The 25,085-nt window shown below is 36.5% G+C and overlaps 1 protein-coding gene across 3 annotated transcripts in view; it reads left to right on the forward strand.

Annotated features, from left to right (window-relative positions):
- SLC24A2 (solute carrier family 24 member 2) overlaps nt 1-25,085 on the forward strand; it is a 112,842-nt gene that overhangs the window by 57,720 nt on the left and 30,037 nt on the right. For 2 of the 3 annotated variants that reach the window (XM_050329215.1, XM_050329216.1), the window contains exons 4-7: nt 430-538; nt 15,096-15,146; nt 21,170-21,265; nt 22,955-23,037. In XM_050329215.1, coding sequence (XP_050185172.1) covers nt 430-538; nt 15,096-15,146; nt 21,170-21,265; nt 22,955-23,037 — 339 coding nt within the window. The remainder of the gene's footprint in view (nt 1-429; nt 539-15,095; nt 15,147-21,169; nt 21,266-22,954; nt 23,038-25,085) is intronic. The other variant, XM_050329217.1, reaches the window with a different exon arrangement.

Genomic DNA, 25,085 nt, shown 5'->3' on the forward strand with positions numbered 1-25,085 from the left:
TCTCCATAATTCTGATCATATCCATATTTGCAATGTACTGAGGCACTAAAAATTATAACTTACATCAGGGATTCAAACATAACTTCAGAGATTCAAACACAATGTTCTACAAAGGAACAAATTATGCATTCTTCCTTATCCACATCTGAGGTTTTTATTTTCTTTATACTTTATGAGCTTTTACAAAGAAGGATTCTTTTTGCCGGAGTCCTGGGAATGACTAATCTGGTGATCCATCACCTCCACAGAAATTGTCTATACCTATGGCAATGTTTGATACATTCTGTAGTTTAATATAATCTGCTGCAAGTAATAGTTGAAGATGTTTCACTGTGCAGTGTGATGTGAGATTAATTCATCCTGTTTCAGACCTCTTTTGATACAAACAACAAAAAGTGCCTAATTTTTTTCCCCTACTTTTCACCCTAGACCAAACCACGTCTCCAGCGAGGAGGAAGCTCTGCATCTCTCCACAACAGTCTAATGAGGAACAGTATCTTCCAGCTCATGATTCACACACTTGACCCACTTGCTGAAGGTATGTCTAGTTTCAGGATTTTTTTTTGCTTTTCTGATGCAAAAGTAAACATTTTCATTTTCCCTTCTACCCATGAAACTGGTTTTTGCATTTCTCTTGCATTCATGAGTCCTTTCTGAATGTGTCTAAATTTCCTGAGAGTTCTGCATTCTTATGGTGTGATATACATACTCCCACCAAGACTTTCAACTTAGGAAACCTGTCTGTTGCAGTGATAACTAAAGCTGATCGCTTCGCTGATGCATATTTTAACTACTGACTCTTTTAGTTTCCAGCTTCAGCAGCAATCTAAAAGTTACAAAATCTCTATCCCCTTGTACTTTTGTAAAGATTTTGTTTGTTTGTTTGTTTTCTTTCCTGGTTTTGATTTTAGTAAGTCAGAAAAAAATAGGTAAAATGTTGGATGCCTTGTCATGTGGACTACTGAAAAGAATGAGACTCTGCTGGATTGACTTCAGGTGGTTTAACACTGACATGAGAAAAAATGCAACAAATATTTCCTGTCTGTTACATATATTTTAACGGGTTACTTGCTTTTTACAAGAGTGATGTTATTTATTTTTCTCTTTGAGAAATTAGCAGGAAGACCATGATTGCTTTGATACGAGAAGTTGGCAGGAAAACCATGATGGTTTTGCATTTGTGTGGTGATTTGACTCTCTGCTTCTGGTAGAAGATCCAAAAAAATTCAAGGCCAGGTGTTTATTTGGTGTTTGCGTGTCTGTAGGACTTTTCTTGCTGCTGTAATAAATGTCTTGAGAAATAGCACTTGAGGGAATTGGGAAGGATTAAAGAGACCTAAAATATTACTGACAGACCTTCCAAACTTCAGTGACCAAAAACTATATACAGCACTTCACATGAACATTCATGGCAGATTAAAGACCACAATAAAGCTAGAATTGTTGACTTAATCTCAATTTGAACCTAACAGAGACTGAAAAATAAGATCATCTCTTAGGTGTTTTTCTACTGCTCAAGCTATTTCACTCGTTTCCCAGATGTACCTTATTCAGCGGTAATACCTCTCCTACTTTTCCTGTAGCAAGCTTGCACCATATGGTGTGATCCAGAGGCTTTCCCCTTCACTAAAGTTCAGCACAAAAGGGGTTTAATATTAGAAATTCATCCTGGGGAGAAATAGAAGCCCAGCACTTCTGAAAATTAGGTATTAATTATAAGTAAGTTTATGAGCTAACTCTATTCTGCTCTTCATTTTGTCAGTAAAATGCTTGAATCAATGTGGACTGATAAAGATGATTGCAATACATATATTTTATTTAAATTACTCCAGTACCATTTTCTTCAAGGTTTCTTTGCTCATAATACTTCACCATTTGTTTATGGCATTTTTCCTTTTCAAATTTTTATATTTGTCCTGGAATTAATATTCTTTAAAAAATGGAATATAAATATCTTGTGGCCTTTCTGTAAGTGCAAGGCCATAGACATCTCTTCATCTGTACACTTCATTAAAACTGGCACACTGAGTGAAAATTTACAAAGGGAAAAAAAATCTACCTACATTTAGAGTAAATAATTTTTTTAATGAAAAACTTCCATGAAGAAGTGGCCAAGAAAACACTAGAAAATAGCCTAGGTATGTTCAGACATTTGAGTTGGTGTTAATATCAAAGATGCCAGTATTTCAAGCTTTTGCTGACTTCACAAAAATTCAAATTTTAGTTCATGGGAGCATGAAAGAGCAATTCAATAAAGTTTTTTTGCACGTGGAACTCTGATTTTAGCTTTTTATAAATAGGCCCAGATGTGTAATAAAAATGTTTAAAAAAAAAATCCACCCATGTTTCTGTACACATTGTGGTTATTAACCTTTTCTGAGGCTCTTTTTACCTCATTTGTATATTTGGCTTTCAAGGTATTTTGCACTGCAGGCAGTTTGGAGGGCAGACTTGAGGAATATTGGATATCTCCACTGAACACTCATAGTGTTTTCTGGGATTTTGAACTGTGTCCGTATTCACTATTCAGTATTCATCTAGTTCTGCAAATTTCCATAAAAGAAAAGGTATTTTAGTTTGATGTAACTACTGTGGCTGGCCAAGGTAGGTAATACTAACTAATACATTTGGATAGCATTGTACTTGAATCTTGCATTTAATTAAAAAAATATGTGTGATAATGGATATAGGTACCTGCTGTGAAAAAAATTATTTATTTAGCTCTATATTTACCTACCAAACTCTAAGCGTGTTTTCATGCTTGAATCTACCTGTGTATAATGACATTGAACCAATGAATTGATGTATCATGTTTATGTTAAGAGACTTTTATCATGCTAGCTAAGTAAATTTTTTAAGTTGTTGTGAATTTTAAGTTTGTTGTGAATTAAAAGGGACAGTATTTATTAAAAGCGTCTGAGAACTGTAGTCCTTTGCTCTATAAACCCATCATTTGAGGGGATGTAGAAATGTAAAGGATTCCCTGGTGCCTTGTCTGGCCTGTGTGGCTTTCTCCACCTCACATGCGCTTTCATACTCCAAAGAAAACAACCCTCAACAGTCTTCAGTTTTCTATAAGCAAAGAAAATCATCTCTCTTGCACTCAAGTAATGAATGGTGATGGACCTGGTGCATGACCTGTGAGGTTAAAGGATTTCCTCCAAATAATTTGATGTGAGTATGGATCAGACTTGGAAGAGCAGAAAGAAGTTCTGAGCATTTTTCAGCCCTATTTTAATCAGCTTAGGTTTCCTCAGTATTTCTGCCAGATAATGTCTTAGATCAATAGGTCAAAAACATTGCATCATTTGCTGTATTTGTTGGATTTGCAGAAAAAGAACAGTTTATGAAAACATTACAAAGCGCCATTCTCAAAGGAAGAAAGTTTGAAAGGTTTATGTCAAAACTGACACATACACAGGGACTCTGGTATCCCCTGCTCTTGGGCATACTCCTGTCCTCCTCCCCCTCTCATTTCTGTTTTCCACATTTCACTAGCATATACTTCATTTGCCCTTCTCATACTGCATCTCAATCACCTGCACTCACTTTCTTTCAGCCTCTTTCCATAAGATGGCTTCTTCAGTGTTTGCTCTCTTTCTGGACTGTTGGGTCCATTAGTCAAATTACTTCCTGATAGATGCCAGCAGTCCTGCAGCTGTCATGGACAAGTGAACTGGGTTTTCAGTCTCTGGAAAAGCATTCACAAAGTCTGGGAGCTCTGTGGTTGACTCTTCATAGCTTCCAGATTGAATGTTGCCTTTAGGAGTTAAATTTCTAGTTGTTGCACTCTGCTGGGGATCCAGTTTTTCTTTAAGTCAGTAATAAAGTTCACTGTTACATTCTCTTGAATAAGTGCAAGGGAAATGGGGACATAAAAGACAGACTGCTCTGTCATTTGGAGTTCTGTGGGCTTTGCAAAGCTGACAGAGAAGTCCCATCTGTGTCCTCTTGATAGCATAAGCAATATAGAATGTATACACAGACTATTGTCTGTGTCGCTATTAAAGGTCAGCTTGGTCTACACACTGTTATTATTGCATTAACATTCAATGTATTTATAGAAAACCAGCTCATCAAATTTACTTCTGAATAATTCATTTGTGAAGTCAGAACCAATCTCTACTGGAATTGAAAGCATCTTAAAAATGCACTTACTTGTAGGTAAGATACCATGAAATGAGAAAGTAAGATTTACCTTCCACAAAATGTGGATAAACAGAGCAATCCCAATATACAATTATACATTCATGAACCTGTCCTTCCGTTTCCCTTCCTACACAAATGTTGTTTTGCATGGCTCGTGCCTGTCTTGTGAAAACCAGCTTGTAAATGCTTCAGAATCAGTGGGCTTGGAAGGTGTTCAGCTCACCTCTGACAGATGAGTAATATCTGAGATGAGTTGGAGCTGCTGGATATTTGGCACTTTGTATTCAGGCAGGTGTGCAGTAATGCTGTGGATTTAACAGTCTAGACAAGGAAGACTTCTCCCCTTCAAAATCTTGGTCTCAGCACAAAGCTTCTAAGAAGATAAGAGTTCAGCCACTCTAACAGGTGAATGTGTAGGATATTTGTTAATGGGACATGAACTTTACATTACAGTTGAAAGCTCATCGTTCATTAAAAATATAAATATCTGTATGACATTAGGTTTTTGTTTGCTTTTATCTTATTACAGAAATAATGACCTTGATACGGATCATTTCCTGAGGATTAAGATTAATGACTGCCTGTGCATCAGGCTATCATCAACTCCCAGCCAGTCACTAATCCCCAGGAAATCCTATGCCGTATTTGCTTCTGCTTAAGTGCTGGTCTGGCAATCCAACTGAGTAGTCAGCTGGTCTGTTCATAACAACATTGCCCATATGAGTAAGGTTGGCATCATCCAACCTGCTGAGTTGGTCAGGCCCAAATCCAAAATCCAGGTAACTTGAACATAAATCATGGCAATCACTGATCATTTCTTCTGAGTCCTGTACCTTAGATACCTTTGTCCTAGTTTTGAAAGGGACATTCTTGGGTTATAAAAATGTAGGATTTGCAAAGACGTCTCTACATTTTTTGGTGGAAGAAGGCTGTTATGCAGTGAGAGCAGTGCAAGGAAAAGCATGGGAAGTATTTTATGTGGAAGTATCTTCCATGCATAGTAATCCTACCTTCTCCCTACAAGCTGTAGGTTACCTTGAAGGGTGATTCCTTCAGGACTGTGGAGGGAGCATTTTCTCTCTGGAGACTTCTATGGGCAGTTTGTTGGAAAGGGAAGATATGAGTGGTGAAGTGAGGACTCAGAGCACCAGTGCAACCAGAGGCTACCTTGCTTTTCTTGCTCAGCTTTATCAGGGTACAAGAAGAATAAGATCTTTTCATTATGATAACCCATTTCTGCCTGCTGATAAGGTGCAACAGGCCAACAAAGCATCTCCCATGAATGAGAATTTAGCTAGTTGCTGACTTTCTTGCTCCTGTGTGACAAGGCTATAACTCATACGCAAATGCCATCCTCTGCATGAAAGTCAGTGTGATGTAAATTTCTGTCATGGCTCAATCCCCAGTCAGAAGTAGGTATCTTTGGCAATTTTCTCCTATTCCCGTTTCGAGTCCTATTTCCAAAGTGGAAAACTACAGGATGTACTTCTGCAGACAAAGTATTGTTTATCTCTTATTCTGCACTTTTTTTTAAAATGTAAATATGGTGCATTTTATTAGTGAGAGAAGTAACCTTCTGTTACATAAAGCTGAGCTTACAATTCTGTCACTTCCTTCACTGAATGCAGAAAAATACAGTACTGTCACTGTTCTGACAAAAAAATGAAACGTATGTTCATGCTTCTCAGGAAAATAAAGACAAATATGATCCTCAAAGTTTTTGACATAGTAATGAATTATTTAGAATTACTTGCTAGATCCTTTTGTGTTCCTAGATACCCATCTTAAGATGGTATTAAGAATTTCCCAACTTTTTTATTCGCCTAAACTGTTTTGCTTCTTTTGCTGATGCTCCTAGGATTCTTTTCTTAGATGTCACAAAAAATGTCAGCTTACCCCAAAGACAGCTGACAGAGGTTTGGTAACCTTTGTCTGTCTGGTCACTCAGCAGGCTCCCAGCTTTGGTATCAGTTAGTAAAACCCTTGTTCTTCCAGTGGCCTTGACTGCGTCATCATGTCTATGCTCACTGACATTGGAAACCTTGTTTGATTGACACTATTTTTTATATCCTCAGAAAAGTAAGACCAGGTAGCTCAGTTTACACCAACTCATGAGTAATGCTCAGCTCCTGTATTGCTGAAGTAATGTGAGCACTTCCACTTTCCTCAGCTACAGAGTGTGGATCTTAAATGTCTTTTCCAGCCTTAACGATTCTTTGAGTCTGTGATGCTGCAGGGCTTGAGTGCATTTCCTAGCACCATGATAGAGATGAAAGAAAGAATTCTTCAGAGCTTTTTAAGCACGACAGTATTTTATCTAACATGAGGAAATACGCAAATCTAGACCAAAGTGATGGTTATGTTGTTAACTATCTCTGGTCCAAATCCTTCATCATTCTTGAGCATCCTCTGGGCATACCTATGGGCTTGTGAAGAAGCTCAGCATTCTTCTTCTTGCACTCTTGTTCTTACCTAGCTTGTAACAGTCCTTGGTTCCTCTTCTGATCCACAAAGTAAGAAACAGCCCTCTGAGCACAGTGCTCGGAACATTTTGGTTTACCTCTCTGATGAAGACTGAAATGTTATCAAGGGACTTCTGCCAGAGAAGATGGGGGCTCCTTGCCAGGCTCACACAACAAATTAGTTGCTGTTAGTTATATTATCTTCCCATTAACTCCATCCCGTTATTTCAGTCTGATATGAGGATGGAAAACCAATAAAATGGACAATTAGACTTACCTTCAATGTGGAGAGTCATGTCTGAGGCAGATACTCATGCTCTGTTTATGTAGCTAGCTTTCACAGAATTGGTGGGGTGGGATTTCTTCATGTAGGTTGGAAGGGACTTCTCGAGTTATAGAATTCAGTCCAATCCCCTGCTCAAGCAGGATCATCAACTCAAGCAGGTTGCCTAGGCCAGATTCCAGTCATGTTTTGAAAATCTCCACAAAGGGAGACTCCACAATCTTTCTGGGACACCCATTTCAATGTTTGCCCATCATCCCAGTAAAAGCTGTTTTCTTGTGTCCAGATAGAGTTCTCTGGCTTTTAGTTTGCGTCCTTTGCATCTAAGGGCAGGTCTATTGAAATAGCCAGAGACAGTATTTTAGATAACCCAGTTAATATCTGTCAGAAAGTTGAAAGAGAGAGAGAAATTCTATATCTGTTTCCCCCAGTATACTTTTGTAGAAGCAGCTAAAGAAGAAGAAGAAAATACTAAAGCAATAATATTGTGGTCCTGAGCTAGCCAGAGCCAAGATTAGTGTGTGTGTGTGTGTGTGAAAGGAATCACAAGGTCAAGCTGGAAAGCCACTTGAAGCGTGGTTATCTCTGTGGCTGGAAGCAGTCATGTGAGTGTGTGTGGTATGTGGAGAGATAAGGAAACACCTGGCCTGGCTGGAGAGCTCAGACCCAGGGTCGGTTGAGAGTCTGTATATAGTTGTGGAGCAATAATGTTACACGAGAGTTCTGCCTGGATAAAAGTCTGTCCTGCTTGAATTCATTCACCACACATGGTGCAGAGTGAGGACCCTTTTTCCTCAAATGGTGCCCCTTGTGCCGCATATCTTAAGACTTCAAAGCCAAAAATGGATAGCAGTTGTATTTAAAAACTTCCAGATAACACACAGAAGATATAAATGTCCCTGTAACAGCTGTGCAACCTGAGCTCTCTACCAAAATGTATGGTTTTGGCATAGAGAAAATGATGTGTTAGGCTAATGAATAGAATTTTATTAGAAGTTTTGGTTCAGCTGATTTTTCTGTACATCAATCATAAATGTCTATTGACAGCCCAAGAAGTAGACTTTTGAAGTCTGAATTATTTTACTGAGTGATTTAGCATACATACACGAACCGTTTCATTCTTGACATATTTGAGGGACTTTGATCTTGCTTGTTGTGTTAGTTTTTGCAACAATTTACTTCTCCATTCCCTGTTTTGTTGTTTTGATTAGAATCTATGCAAGCTGCTCACTGCAGGCAAAACTCTTGTGTCTCTTCTCCATGATATTTTCCAGTCATGCCCAGTTCTTCAGACAGCATATTCTTCTTGAGATTCCCTACTGAGTGCACAAGGAAGACATGAATATTTAAAGACAAGTATGATCCCAGAGCAGGGTACATCTGTCCTGACTATGTATTTACAAGCTTAATGGCCTTTAGCTTCATTTTAAGTTTTTTCCTAACTCAGAATTTTCTTGTTAAAAATATGAACAATAAAGAACATGAATAATTTATAAACATGTACAGATCAGGGAATAGTAGTGACTGTGAGGGGCTTTCCATTGTAGCTGGAAGTGGGAGATTTTCTTCTGAGTTTGCACATGACAGATGACTTCATCCTCCACAGATTGGTTGGATTTTATGACTGGATAGTGAGAAGAATGCGTGCTGTTTCTTTTATTCTCCTCGGTCATGCTGAAAAACCAAACAATTGGAATTTATTTAGTTGGAGTTTCATTGTCCAGTACCCTACAGTGCCTGGCCCAACAGACACTCAGGAAAATCCTGACTCCAAAAGAATCAGTGGTAAAGCTCTCTGTGCTTTAACCTCATCAGTGTGATGAGGTTTTCACTTCTACATCTCAGAATTCCAATTTTTTTTGAATATTTAAAAATTCTTTGAGGATAAATACCATCTTCAAAGGCAGCAGGAATTGTGTTTGGTCCAGGCTGGGTTAATTCTGTTATATATGTGTTGTCTTTAGGTCTTACTACATTCTAGAGAATGTACAGCACTTGTCTTCAAGAGTTTGATGGCAGAAGGCACAAAGGTAACTTCTGAGTGAAAACTCTCAGGAATAAGCACTTCCGTGTTTTTCTCAAATTTAAGAAAAATAAAATCTCCTAAAAATACCAAAATCTGTATCTGACATATAATAATAATGTAACTTAGTTTCTGCTCCACTGCATATGTTTGTAAATAACATGCCATTGATCGTCTCCTTAAAAATATTTGCTTTTCAGCCCATATCAACTAAAATCCTAACAAATTTCCTTTTGTCACCACAACTGAAAACAGTGGGGTTTCACTCCTCATTTTAAAAGTTGCACTAAGAACAAAGTAATAGGTAGATCTAGCTTTCAGGTTTTGTGACTAACCTAAGCTGCCTAGAACTCTACTGATACGATTGTATAAATTTTTAATTATATTTCTATTCACACTCCAGTTTGATAAAATTGCAATAAACCAATTATATAAGAGCAGAAAACTCTAATAAGATTGCTATCAGGAAAAAACTATATACAATAAAAAACAGGGTAAGAACAAGTGAGGAGAGAGAACAGGAGCATCAGGTTTGCAATTTAAAGACAAGATGAAAGGTGGCCACGTGTTTTTAGATCTAGATGCACAAAATAGTAAGTAATTCAGTTACTTCTAATGCACTGCCTACTAGCTAAGTAACTGAGAGACTTAATTTATATTATTTTCTTTTTTTTTTTTAGGAGTGTTAGTAAATCAATGTGGTAGTAGTATAATCAAAAAAGATGTAATTCTGAAATGCAATGCAATGTTTTACTCTATTACTCAGATCCAAAAGAGGATTTTGTATTTTCCACAGCAACAGTTCAGTGGTAAAGCTTCCATATTTGAAGAACTGGCAGTTGAAAATTCTGCAGGTAAAAATGTAGGCTACAATATTTGATTATCTGGAGGTAGTAGGAGAAAAAGTATTATTCTTTTTAGAAGAACATTTGCTTTTTGCTCCTCTGCTTTCTGCAGTGATATTACATACAAACTCCCACAGCAGTTCCAGTCTATTCCAGATAGATAGGGATATAAGTACTCAGTAAGAAAGTTAAGAGGTTCACGAAGCTTAGGGAAGGTGGAAGTCAGAATAAGATGAAACTCACAGAAAGAAAATAATTTCAAATAATTCTTTCTTTTTAAAATTCACAATTCCTGATAGTTTTCAGTTGGAGGTATTTTTTTGTGTTTTGATTCAAACAGTGGATGGCATTATCTTTCATTAAAGATCTACTAGAAGTTAGGACTCTTATTTTACACCAGTAATGTTCATCTTCACTAGATCTTTCACAAGTTTATAGCACTGAGAGGTCTTTGTTCCTAATCTAACATCACTGACAAAACCAAACTAAGCTTTGATTCAAATTTACTTTGGATAGCCACTATAACTTATTTAGCAAATCTTTTAAAGTGTTCTCCTTTTTCTGTTTATGGATGAGACTCTGATAATCTGATTGACTTTTCTCAAGACCATGGCCTCTAATTCCTTTGGACTAATTCCTTGGCCTTCTTTGAAAAAGTACAAATAAAAAGAGAATGTCCTGATAAGCATGATGCCAACAGAAAGTGCAAATCAGAAAAATATGAAGGAGAAGAATGAGTTATCAAAGTAACGTTTTTGATTGTCAGGAACTTGTTGATTTGCAGAATTATGTGTGCAACTTCTTACACAAAAATTCTCTTCAGTCTCAAATATTCAGTTAGGCTTCATAAGTTTACAATCTTTTCATAATTATTTACTTGCTTTTAAGTTGAAGTTCTTGGCTGCATGCATATTCTCAATTTCATTAAGAACTGAGCTCTTACTTTCTCATTTCACTTCTCTCTTATGTCTTAGATATTCAGCCTTTTGGTAGTTTGAATTTATGGTATGAAAACTCAGGAAAAAATATGTGCTTTCCATCCGCTTGTTCCAGAATGCCTCAAAATTTCTCTTAAACCAAGCTCCCAGTGATGCTGATAAAGGATTATGCCTTGACACCTTCATGACTGTGGAAGTCAAACACAAGGAGTGTCTAGTAAATGCAATAGTGGAGTTGTACTAAAAATTCAGGGATTGTCACCATTAATTTCTCTTTAGCAGTTTTGTTTTGAATAAACATTATATCAACTTTGAAGCAGTTTAATTATCTCAGAAGAGTGTGACATGAATTCTCATAGAAATATATTTTTTATGCAGAGTGAAGGTCTTACACATGTCAAAGCAATCCACAATGCATTTCTTTTCTTTGAGAGTCTGACTTCATATTTTTCATGAAGGGATACATAACCTTAGCAGTGCGAGTTGCTATCTCTAAAATAGCTGTGTGGCTTATGAGTAGTTTGAGAAACTCTGAGACAGGCTCATTTCTGACATAACTATGGACAACCGCAGTCTGTATCAGAGATTGCAGTCGCAGGAGAGTAAAGAGAAATATTGGCTCTGCTTTTCTGCTATGGCAGGCTGGGGCTATACACTTAAAAGACAGAAAGGACTCTTTCATCGCAGATTGTATGTACATTACTTAGTGAGTAAATACTGAAAATAAACTGGGTAAATAACTATATTATTTAATAAAACTACAAAATAGCATGGGTTGGAAGAGACCTTTAAAGGTTATCTATCTAAACTGCCCTGCAGTGAGCCTCAACTAGATTGGTTGCTCAGAGCCCTGTCCAATCTGACCTTAAATGTTTCCAGGGATGGGGCGTAGACTGTCTCTCTCTCTGGGCAAACTGTGACAATGTTTCCCCATCCTCCATATAAAACATGTGCTTTTTATATCTTGTCTGAATCTACCCTCTTCCTACCACAAAAAGTCCTACTAAAAAGTTTGTCAACATCTTTATATAGTTCCCCTCTAGGTATTGACAGGCTGCTCCACAATCTCCTCAGTCTTTTCTTCTAGAGACTGAACAAACCCAATGTTCTAAGCCCGTCTTTGTGGGAGAGGTGTTCCAGGCCTCTGACCTTGTTTGTGGCCCTCCTATGGACTTGTCCAACAGGTCCATGCCCTTACTGGGGGACACCAAAGCTGGTGCAGTACTCCAGGTGGGGTTTCACTAGAGCAAGAATCACCTCCTTTGACCTTCTGGCCACACTGCTTTTAATGCAGTCCAGGATATGAATGAGTTTCTGGACTGCAAGTGCACATTGCTGGGTCATGTCCAGCCTCTCATTCACCAGCACCCCCAAGTCCTTCTTGGCAGGGCTGTTCTCAATCTGTTCATCCCTCAGCCTGTATTGATATTGGTGGTTGCCCCAAGCCAGGTGCAGCAGCTTGCACTTGATCCTATTAAACCTCATGAAACTCCCGTGGGTCCACTTCTTGAGCTTGTCTAGGTCCCTCTGGGTGGCATCCTGTCCTTCAGGTGTGTCAACAACACCACTCAGCTTGGTGTCATCTACAAATTTGCTGAGGGTGCACTTGATCCATTCATCTATGTCATTAATTAAGATATTAAATAATTAAACAACACTGGTCCCAAAACAGACCCCTGAGGGTCACCACTTGTTACTGATGTCCATCAGGACTCTGAGCTGTTGACAGCTACCCTCTGGATGTGACTATGCAACCAGTTCCTTATTCACCTATCAAATCTATCTCACTCCAATTTAGAGAGAGGGAGCTTGAAGGGACCTTGCAGATCAATGACGCCTGTAGCCCTTCCCTTGTCCACTGTTGTAGTTACTCGACTCTAGGAGGCCACTAGATTGGTCAGGCAGGATTTTCCCTTGTTGAAGCCATGCTGTCTGTCTTGAATGCAATTTGAAGTCACAGATAATGTAGCTCCATTGACTAACAACATTATTCTTTGTGTTTGCTTTGATGTGGTGTGACACCCACAAACAAAGCAAAGAACAGTAGGTAATAAGGCAAATGTTGTTGTAATCCTTTGGGAATGTTCAACAGGATTACCAGGAACCTTGTGTTCTCTGATGGTGTAAAGATATGCAGAAGGGAACAAATTATTAAATTATTTTCTAACTGTTGAGGATCAGCTGTTAAGGTGCATCTCTGCATCCTCTTTGTTTCATGCAACCAGTAGGGAGGCAGGTACTGGCTGTCATCCAGTTTGTCTCCCTCACCATGGGAGTTACATAGCAGATTCACAAAAATGGAATTGTCATTGAATTTGGGGATATTTTTTAAAGTACCCTTTATCACAGTATTTTAGATTTTCAATTCCATTTAAAATAAGCTTATTTTAAAAAACTTTTTAATTTTTCCAATACAATATTTTTTCAAAAAGTACTTAATTTTGAGTTTACTTGAATTCATATTGAACAGAATATGTCTTCTTCTAACAGCAAAACTCAAAACCAAATACCAAAGAGCAGATTTAGTCCAAATCTTACAGAAGAAGCCAGTGCAATATATTGGAGGCAGACTATACAGAGGCAGACCTCTCATGCTGCTGAGCAGCACTGGTCTGAGTAATCTTGAAACCAACAAAAGTAATTCAGATGAATATGTACAGCTGATGTTTTCTGGGATCATTGTTGTGCATTGCAGTCAGTGGGCTGATGACTGTATAAAATGTTCCACTCTGGGTATAGGACTATAACCTTTGGATAACATAATCTCACCAGCAGGATTAGAGTTTTCCAGGAAATAATTTTGCTAACTACAGGAATTAACCTAGTTTAATCCTTGGTGTGTTGAATTGCTGAAGTACCCAGAACATGGTTATCATCAGCATCATGCACTGTCATTCGTCACCTTGTTTCTCTTCTTTTTTTGGTCTCTATAAGGTCAGATTCACTTTTTTTTCTTTCCGTTTGTCTTTCATCTCTCATTTCAGATGTTAGCAAATAATCTAAACATGAGAGCCAATATGTGGTGGTTTGGTTGGGGGTTTTTTTGATAAACTGACTGTGAAAAATCATTACAATCTAATCATAATTATTAAAAAATCAACAATTAGAATATCCTATATTTTGAAGTTACATGGCATATGGCGTTCTCTATTTCTGCAAATGATGTAAGAAATGTTAATTTCCATATTCCAGTTTTTTATTAAAAAAAAAGATCTTTCAAAAGATTTGCATATCATCACAGTATTTTTCAGTAAAAAACTAATAGCTGTGCCTCTACTGAAATCCACCTCTGTGAAAAATTGTTGAAAGAATGTGAGGTGCATCAGCTAAAATCAGAATAATAGGGCATCATCAAGTTTAATTACTTAAGCTGTTTCATAGATATGAAGAGAGAATATTTCCAAAGGAAAGAGCACTACCAAACTGTTAAGCATACATTTTTAAATGATTATATTCTGTCAAAGGTTGGATGCTCAGATGCTCAATTGTAAAATTTTACGTAAAAATGATGAGTGAAATCATCCACAAATTCCTCAGCCAGATCATTTGCAAATTCCTCCTTGGGCTTAATTTTTCATTGGCCTGTTTTGTAGATTTACATTATTTATTGTTGTTATACATATATTCACATATATGCCAAATTAGAAGAAGAAAGCATTTCAAGAAAAGAAATGTAAAACAACGTCTTGAGTAAAAAGGTGATTTCATGCAAGGTTGTATCACACAAAAAAATAATAGTAGCCATAAAGGTCTGGAGATATCTGCATTCCATTCTTTTCTCTACCCTGCTAGAATATAGTAATGCAATATATACAAATCAATTTAATGATATAAATAATATAGGTCTAATATCACCTGATGAAGTGATTTTTTTCTGATTACACAAGTGACAAGAGAGTGGTTAAAGTAAGTAACCCCTCTAAAGCAAGCCAACATCAGCACTGCTATCAAAACAGTGTTTGTGGGACAACATTATGAACAGTTTCTTAAGTTATGTGTTTTTAAAAAATTTTTATGCAGAAGTAGTTGCATGTTTGACTTGGGGAATGACAAAAGAGCTTAGTTTGCAAAATTACTGCTGATTAGGCACTGTCAAGTTTGTTATGTTTTCCCAAATGCAGAGGCACCAAAGCAGCAATAACCATGAAAAGGCTACATTTTAGATGTCAGTGGTTCTCCTACATCTCACTAAGAAGTTTAACACTTACCTAAAGTCAGTGACTTCTGAAATTTCTGGGAGGAAAGGCACTGCTATTTCTGTAAACTGTGTTTTGTTGTCCTGCAGAATGTTTTGCATAATCACTGTTCAAGCTTATGAAGCACATGCAAAAACATGTACATATCTTGAATGTCTGCTGGTTCCTTATCTTTGTGTCTTTTACTGTGATGTTGTAGAGCTTGGATCATATGGAAACCTAAAATATTATGACACAATGACTGAAGAAGGTAAGAAATATTTTAGAATTGTTTGTATCAGCTTTTTTTGGAGCCCCTTGAGCTTCTTTTATGTATTTAATTTTTTCTTTGTTTTTCTTAGTTCTACTTTCAGTTTCTCCATTTTTGAATAACTCTTTTTTGCATGTCTTCATTGACGGTGCAATCTGTTATGAATCTTTTTTAAGGTTTTTATTTTCAACATTTCAGTTTTGCTATTTCAGATAAGGAAATACAGTGGAATGCTTTTAGTAAAGAACTTACACGCAGAACCATACTCCCAAATTATGTGGTGCTGAATAATATAGATTGTAGATGCTTATTTGATGCCTTATTTTACAGTGCATTCAAAAAGATTAATTAATTTATGGGTGTTCAAACCACTCAGTTGGAGAACAATTGCAAAGTGACTTCAGTTTACTGTAATTTTTAAAAGTTATGAACAAACTTTAAAAACTAAGCATGCTTATTCCTTGAGTATGCTTAATTGCAATGCGAAATTTAAATCCTGATTCTAGCAATACAAGAAGGAAGTAATTAGGGCCTGAATCAGGGCTCAATGAAGTCTTGGGAAAATTTTCTGCTGATTCAAAAGCACTGCAATTTTGTTACACTAATTCAGGAAAGCAGTTAAATGTGCACTAAATTTCTGACACATGTTTTTAGTCCTAGTGCAGTCAGCATTACTATAGTTTGGAATTATCCCCGAACTGAGACCTGATTGTCTGTAGGATAAAGGCCTCTTGTCCAGCTCTCTGATTATAATGCCAGACAGATGTTTTCATTATGTTAAGTTTAGTAATTAGCACCATGTTTGCAGATGGGAATAATTTTGAGCCCTGTAAAGAAGTTTAGCCACCTATTCCTACTTAATATTGGGAATTTGAGGCAAACAGTTTAATTCTCTGTTTTTGAAAACACAATTAGTAGATTAATCTTGAAGATTTTAAGACAACCTTCATTACATGACTTACTAATAGTCATTTCTTGGGTTGGGGTCAGGAGGGTGGGAAGTAATAACTTCTAGCTATTTCCCATCTTCTGTATCTGTTGTGGATACACCAATTTAACCACAATATTCTGGGGCTGTCTGTGGAAGACAGTTCTGTTTACCTTTGTGCCTGATGTTGGAAGATGCTGTTCTCTCCTGAGGCAGGCCTGAGCTCACAGAGCAGTCTTGTCTCACTGCCCTCTGTTTTCCAGATTAAGTATCTAGTAATAGGGGTGGCATCAGTATAAGAAAAGATATCTGAGAGAAGATTTAACCAGACAAACAGTGATGCCTCTGTTAAAATACACTTCTCAAGAACCTGAAATGAGCCATTATCCCAGGCCACTCAGATATGGCTACCAGAGCAAAAGCTTTTGCAGTATGTTTCATCTCAATCTTCATTACAATGAAAATGCAAAGGTAATTTCTCATTGTAGACCTAAACCTGGATATTTTAAGATTTCCAACTTTTATGGTGAAGTATTAAATCTACTATTTCAAAAGTAGCCTTCTGAAATTCATAAATATCTATTGACAATTTCATGTATTTGTGCGGAAACACCCACCAAGTTACGATACATACATATATATCTGTTATTACTGTACCTATGCAGAAGTAATGCTGTTAATATTCAATGTTATCTCAGAAAGCACTTCTTATGAATAAATAATTCAGGACCGTACTGTAGCAACAGCAAAAATCCAGAAGCAAAAACAAAAAGGAAGCTCTTTGTCTTTAGAAATACTAACACAAGAGTCTATAATAGTTTACCTTCCCCAAAACAACTCTTTTCATAATTTTCACTTGTCTTTCATAAAACAAGTAGTGAATAGTGTATCCCAGAAGTTGTAGTTCGATCAAAGTGTGCTACAATTTGTACTTTGCGTTTTGATTTTCAGAAGTATAATCACTACCAGTCTGCATCACACTTATTTGCATTACCCATTTTCTTCTTTCTCTTCCTTTTTTGACTGAGGTTTTTTATATATTTTGTACAGCAACTTAGTCACAGGAACACATAAATCCAAATACAAACCCATTGATTTTTTTATTTTTTTTCTAATAAAGTACATCTTTAAGTCCAGGTCCTTAAGCCCTGAGTGGAGATAGGGAGTAATCTTTCTGTCCTCCAGTAGAGAAACACAAGCTCATTTATTCTTGCTGCTACATCAGAACAATCAGGGACAAAAATTAGTGGTTAGGCTGCAATAGATATACAGCCTAGTAGCCAGAGAGCCACTGTGCCCCACATCTTAGAAACTGATCTCTGTTGTTTTGATTGCTTCTCTTTGGTCTAGAAGTGACTTTAAATTAATTTTAGATTAGTCAGGCCCTGGAAGAGAAAATATACCATTCAAGATTGGAAGAGACCCTCACAGTAATATTGTGCTTCACCAATAGCCTAAAACATGACAAAACTGCATATGTTTTCATTTGATACTTCTGCATGATCTTAAAGTAGAAAGCATGTAAAGTGGATTTCTGGAATTGATCAGTAGTGACTCACTAGTTGTATTCTACAGCTGGCCATGAGCAGAACTGATAGAGTTCAGACTGCTCAGCAGCCACAGATTTGACATCTTCAGACTCATGAAAGCTTGGCTCTAGCTACATAGATGCAATAATTTTCATTTGATCAGAGACTGGTCAGATGACTCTTAAGTAGAGCCCTGAATTTTTTTAAATAAATTAATTTCTGAAGACTAACTATTTTCTCATCAAATTGAAGACTTTTCTAACCCAGGGAATTTGTAGTCTGCAATTTAGGCTGTAGATAAAGGATTGGCTTTTTAACATATCCTTTATCAGGAGGAGAATCTCTGTCAACTGATGCCAGCTGGAGTTACTCATGCAAACCAAGGCATATACAATATTGATTTGTTTGTATATATTCAAATAAAACTAATTTAGTTTTAATTTACCTTCTCAGATAATCACCTGACCTTGATCTCTTCCTTCTACCCCATTCTTTGCAAATGAAAATGAGCTGCAAAATCTGTTGGAGTTCAGCAAACCTGGATTAACTAAGAATTTTTTATAGCTATCTATCCTCCTTTAGGTCCATGGAATCAAAGATTTTCATTCACCTAAACTCTCGTGGTAACACCTACTGTGAGAATTAGGTAGTCAAACCCATAGTACATAGGACTATTAAAGAAGACTGAAATAGACTACTCTAGAGTATTCTAGAAATAGAAACTGCAACATTCCTGTGGATTATTTTAGTAACCCCATCTAAAGATAAGAAAAAAGGCATGAAAGAAGATCTGTGCCTGTGATTGATCTTGGTGGCTTTCTGAAAATTTGAATTACTTAGAAATATCCTCAACTGGTCATTTCTCCTGGTGTCTCTGTGCTTCCCCTTCAGTCAACAAGTTTTGATTCGGTTTAAAGGAGGAAAATGGCCAAGAAAGAGATGGAGAAGGCATAGTGCTGCTGTCTTTTTGTATCTCTCTGTTTTCATGCAGGCTAGTACTATTGCTTTCCTCAGTTTAATGGTTTTGATAGTCAGTAATGTCTTTGAATCATTTCCTCTCACTTTTGTTACCTACACTGAGTGAACCAAATGAAAGGTAATGATGTAAAGCAATGGAAGCTGAACCATGCAGGTACTGGGAAATAAACATAAACCAAAATACATTTTCCATTTCAAATGTTGATGTTAATTTCTATTACAGTAACTTCCAACTGTGGAACAGTGTCCTGAATGAAGCAGTGTAACTTGCAATTGCTAAAAGTCAGTGTAAGAAATTCTTCCTGAAGATGGTGGGACGTTTTTGTAAATGTGAAAAAAATGGAGGGCATATTCAATTAAGCTAATCTAAACCAGTCTAAATCTCTGTGGAGGCATTTTCTTTTCAGTTCAGTAGTGGCTAACCTAAACAGTTTCAAACAATCTCAAACAAAATACTAGAATATCCTTACAGAATTCTGCATCGTATTAATTGAATTTTAAAACTGAACCTTTTGAATTGAAAGGTTCTACAGCATTGTGCAGTAGTTGGAGACATGAATGACTCCACAGACATTTCTTAGAAAATGTCTCAGTTGCATCATCTTCATTGTTTGCATAAAATCCGTTTGTATATTTGGGGCATCACAAGCCGAATTCTCAAACACATGAAGCTGAGCTGGAGTCTGAAAGCTAACACAATCCTTTTGTAACTGACGTTACAACAGCCACCTGTCAGTATTTACACATTCTTATGGATAAGCACTTTTAAATGCCCCCAGTATTTCAAAAGAAGTTAGGAGCAGCTGTGACTCTTAGCATTTTGGCTTCAAATATTTGGAAATAATGATTTGCATTTTTTCAGTTTTTTCTTTCTCTTATCTGATATCCCAAACAATTCCCTCCCTCCCTTCCTCCCTTCCTCCCTCCCTTCCTCCCTCCCTCCCTCGCTCCCTCCCTTTCTTCTCTTTTTCCCTCTTTAACCCTCTGTTTCTTCTTCCCTTCTAACTAAAATATCTGCATCTGACCCTGTGCACTGAAATAACGGGATGTTTTACTATTTATGATTGTGTTCTGTGCTTAGGTATTCTTCTGCAGGTGTTTTACTCCAGGTGCCAAAGAAGATTAATTTTTGCAAAATATTGTGAATGGCTAATTTTTTATTTTTTTTTTTGAGCATGATGTGTTTTTGAAAAGATAGGGACTGCAGAAAGGAAGAACTGCTTGTTAAATAGTTGTGGAATTTTTATTGCTTTCCAAGTGATTTGCTGTTGAGTTGAGAAATTAATTCCACTTCCCAGTGAATAATTCCCAGCTGCTAGTCCCTGGGCCTATGCTTTTGTGGGTACAGGAGTTTGAAACTTACATTTGTGGGGAGGGATTTCTTTCTTGACTAATGATTTATTCTTGTGTGCCTTTTATTTTAGCTGGAAAACTAGTGACTGTTATCCACATAACTGAATTCATTCATGGCTTCTTACTTCTCCTTTCCAGTATTAGGCTATTATATAATTCTATTGAAATATCTTCTGGTCTTAAGTCTGTGCTGGTTTTGCTGCAGGGACACCAACAGTTTTCAGTGCATTTTTTTAAGTGGAGATGAAGAATTAAAAGAGCCACAGACTCTGTGTTGCTGTAGTGTTCTTAATTAGAAGTATAGTGCATGATAGCCAACAGATTAACTTTTAAAAATATTTTAAAATACTAAAAGTGCAATAACAATGGGGATAACAATAAATGAAGGCAGACACATCGTCTTCATAGATAGTATGACACAACATAGGCTGTCATAGGGGTGTCCAAAGAGTCCTTGCATAGAAGGATCTACCAATGCAGAGAAATGATTAATTTCACTTAATATTTGACATCTTTGATATTGCTAAGTTTGAACATGTCATTTGGACTCCGTGGTCAATAAAGAGTGACAGAAACTGGTACTTCTCTTATGGTAGAATGGCTTGTCCTGGAGACAATGTAGAGAATGAGCTGCATGGTTAACCTCATGGGAGACAAAAGAAAACCCTGTCAGGTTTAGAAGAAAGTTTACTTTTGAGAATCTGATATGAAAATCAGAAATTCTGGAGGTTTCTTCTTCCCCTTCTGAAGCACATGTAGAAATCACAGACACAGAGAGGAGTGCAAAGTTACAAATTTTACCACAGTCACTATGATGCAATAGATGGGTTAATCTGAAATTTTGTGTTACTATCCTACTAATTGAGAACTGAAACTTGGTGTTCGTTTATATCTTGATTCATCTGTATTCATCTTCTGTTTGGGCTGAATTCTTACAAGAGCATGTCTATCGGTGGAATTTTACTGACTTCTTCCAAAGAAAAATCATAGCTTTTGATTTCAGTTTCTTTTTCTATTTGTTGCTGAATTCTCAGGAAAAAAAGGATTATTTATATTTCCATTAAAAAGAAAAAAAACCCTATAGATAGGAACATGAGATAGTGTTTAATAGCGTATTTGCTGTCAGGAGGAACTGAAATGGATTGTCAGCACTGATCTTTGAAGTCTAAGCTATGGCAAAGAAACTTTGCTTCTCAAAATGGCTGCATTTTAATAATGACAATGCTTTCTTTCAGGAAAGTTCAAGGAAAGGGCCTCAATTCTGCATAAGATCGCCAAAAAGAAGTGCCAGGTGGAAGACAGTGAAAGGCAGAATGGAGCTGCTAATCATGGTGAGTGCAGCAGTACAGATTTATCACCTATTCCTGAGAGTCACTTTCACTGCTTTATTTTGTTTGAAAATCCTTAGTCATTAATTTATCCTTCTACATCATTTATGCTATTCTAGTAGAAATATTCTGATTCTCTGTACCAAAGAGTATGAAATTTATGGATGGGACAGGAGTTGAGTACAAGAAAGTCAGTCAAGGCATATAGAAAGCCTTTTGGCAGGTTGAAAATAAAAAGCAATGCTGATTTTGGATAAGTGTTGAAGTGACAGAAATAGACATGCAAAACTTACTTGCAGTTTATATATAGAAGTTTAATTAATTTACTGAGCTGCTCTAGGAGAATATGTGTTTTTGTAGTACCACCCTGGTCATAAAGAGAATCAGCCTTCATATTTAAGATTTGATTTGTCTGTGTACTGCTTGCTGGGAGTCATTTAGGCCCGTCTTTGCTAACTGTGCAAAATTGGCTTACTGTGGTTTTCCATTAAGGTAAGAATTTGTATTTTAGTTCAAAAGTTCCTTGGCTAAAAGAAAAAGTGCTCTGTGTATTATTTTCTCTACTTTACTTCAGCATATTCTCTGCGTTAGAAAACCACATACAAATGCGTCCAATAAAATCTGAATCATGTTATTACTTGACACTTTTTCTGACTTTGTGTTATGTTTACATACAATTTGCTTCCAAAATCAGGCAGTTGGATGGGACAGTCTGTTAATAAACCATAATGCTGACTGTGGGGTTAAGAAACAACACACATATACTGAAATAATTACAGATAGTCTGGCACTCTGCTGTGTCTGTGATCTCAGATTTTTAATTTAGAAGAATCTCAGGATAGCAGTAATGTAACTAGACAGCTGTATTTGCTTCTATGCACAAGAGCATACCATAACGCATGTTGAACTTGAGTTAGAGATTTCATATTGCTATTCTGTTTTACTTTATATTGTCCAAGGGATTTTTGGCCATTGACATTTTTATGTAGTACACACTTAAAGAGGTAATTACTGCTTAGAGAATTCCAAGATAGTCAAAGTAAGAAAAAATTTGAATAAATTTGGCATCAGAAATCAAAGGCCCAACTTTATCCCTTTAATTCCAGTGCAAGTTTAGCACAAGGACTACAGGATTCTGTTTTAAAGATCATCTGCTGTTATTGGATGTTATTATAGCAGCTGTTTACTTTTTTCCCACATTTTTGCGTGACAGACAGCATGATTACAGCTTCGAAGTTACTTTACTAGTTGCAGGGGTTAGTGCATTACAGAAGTTATATCATTGAATGTATCCCCTCACCTGTAAATGCAACATCTTGCATTCTAGAATGTCTGTGGTGAATGCTTTATGTCAGTTTTTACCTCAAGTATCAGGCTCAGTTAGTTTATGAATAAACAAAGAGCGCTCAATATTGCAACGCATTTGAATATTTCTAGGGCATGAGTGCAAATAAAATAGTTTCTTCAAATGCTAGCTCACCATTCATAAGATTTTTATTCCAAATGTGTACTAATCAAATGAAAGACAAAATTTTTGTCTCTCTCTTTTAAAAGCAGATGTTGTCCCACGTTTAGTATTTGATTATTTACTCAGTCTAGATATATGACAGCTGTTTCACTAGCAGATTTGTTATTTAATATTCTGATCTGTTGTTTTCCCACTCTTATTTTTGGGTGATGCCACGGAAAAAGGTGCAAAAGTGGAAGTTGCAGTAACACCACCGAGTGATTCAGGACCAGTGCAGAATGGAATCGCCCATAATGTTGATGAAGAGGTTAATGACTTTTTTTATTCTTCTTTTTATTCTTGTACTGATAAACATATTGCATGCTTGATTGTGCTTTTCACTGAAAGTAAACATCTTAATAGAAAGAGGCTGTTAATGTGAACAGTCTAAAATGCATTTAATCTTCATTTACAACTAAACACAATGTATGGTTTGCCATATATAAAAGTTCTTCTTTTCTGCCCCTACCCTTCAGTGTAAGGTAAGATGGTAGTCTGGAATGCATTCTTTTAGGAAACGTATTTTTACTTATCAGATATGTTTACAGTCCTAAATATAGCTGATAGAAATTGCAAACACATTGCAGAAAACCTGTTCTTCTAAGAGAAGCTATCATGATGTGTATCATGGGATAGCAAAAATTCATTGTAAAAGAGGAGCTCTAAACAAGCTTCTCCATCATACCTTGTGTTATCTTGAGACAAATAAAAAATTAGGCTGAATGAGATAGCAGTATATTGCTCATTTAGATTCAGACATCAAAATCTGCATAGAGAGTGAAAGTTTTGTAAAAATAATCCTTGACACAGAAGCTTTTATAACAGTTTACTTCTTAGCCTTCTTTTTAGGCTATAGTGACAAAAGACAAACGCTGCAGGAGATGGCTGAGCAGTGATCTATGACATAAAATGAGCTTCCACATTTTAAAAGTGGGATGAGCTATGCATTGGCCATGGTTTGTTTTGAGTCATATCAGGGTTAAGTTCTGATATTTTATTTGGTTTGGTTTATTTATGGTTTAACAATATTGTTACTTCAAATCAGAGATCATGTTACCTTCTTCATGATTTGAGCAAGTAAGTAAAATTTTTTCCTTGAAAAGTTCTGCAAAGGAAAAATCAGGTGTGTACAAGTAATAGAGTGTGTTTATGTCTTTTGGATTCTTCCTAAAGACAAATATCCCTCACAAGGAGCTTATTTTGTACTGAAACATACTTAAAACAGGGAGAGGTCGTCCGGTTTTTTTCTACAATACTGAAAAAAAAATCCCACAGTAATGTGCACTAGGGTGAATCTTTGGGAAAAGATTGTATTTGCTTTACACAGCTGGAGGTGGAGAAATGACAAGATGATTCTGGCCAACTGGTGTGTTAGTGCACCAAGTATTAGCAGATGGCTATAATTCTTCACTATTTGCAGTAATTCTGTCTCTAGAAATCGAAATTGAGAATCAGAATCAAGGATCTAAAAGAGATGGATAGTTTTTGATATCATGAATGATCAGTAACTATAATGAGTCACCCAAGGAAAGAAGGGCATAGTAGAACATTCAATTACCTCTTCTGTTAATCTGAATTTTCAGACTATCATGATACTTAAAGATCCTTGTCAGCCCAACAGAACATTACTTTTATATAAATGAGGTGAGTAAAATCTATATAACAAAACCTCTCAGCACTACACTTCAACACAACATTTTAAGGTAAGGAAAGATCAAATTTCAGATCCATTTGGGTCCTCTTTTGAGAGTCCTGGCTCATGACTGTAGTGAAATATGTCTTTAGACTATTTTTTATATTCAGGCGGAAAAAAAATGGAAAAAAAAAAAAATCAAAGTCCAAAGCAGAGTGACTTTTAGACTTTTGTTCTCAAAGGTCAGTAAGGGATGGCATAGCCTGGTGTAACTTATTATGTAAATCAATCTGTGAGATACATGAAAACTCTAATTGACTCTAATAGAGTTCAGTAGCTTAAGAAGGAAACCAGTCATGCTTTGTAAGATTTTTTTCCACTGAGATTGTTCTAGTGAAAACAAGAAAAGGCAACCTTAAGCAATCACGTATCACAGCAGTGTCCACAGGCTATCATTTTACATTGTAATGAAGCATTTCGTAGGTCTATTCAGAAACCTGCAAGGCCACAGAGCTTCATCATTAGAGACAATGGTTTCAATTTCAAGCAACGGCAGGGGAAGAAGGAAAAATTGCAAGAGTACATTACTCAGCAATATCTTCCTTTCATCTCCCTTTAGACATTTTAAACTTGCAGTGAGGCAGGTTTTGGAGCTTTTATGTTAATTTCAGAAAGTATTAGGA

The sequence above is a fragment of the Myiozetetes cayanensis genome, unplaced genomic scaffold (genome assembly GCF_022539395.1).
Source record: "Myiozetetes cayanensis isolate MyiCay16 unplaced genomic scaffold, myiCay2020 scf4, whole genome shotgun sequence".
Classification (NCBI taxonomy): Eukaryota; Metazoa; Chordata; class Aves; order Passeriformes; family Tyrannidae; genus Myiozetetes; species Myiozetetes cayanensis.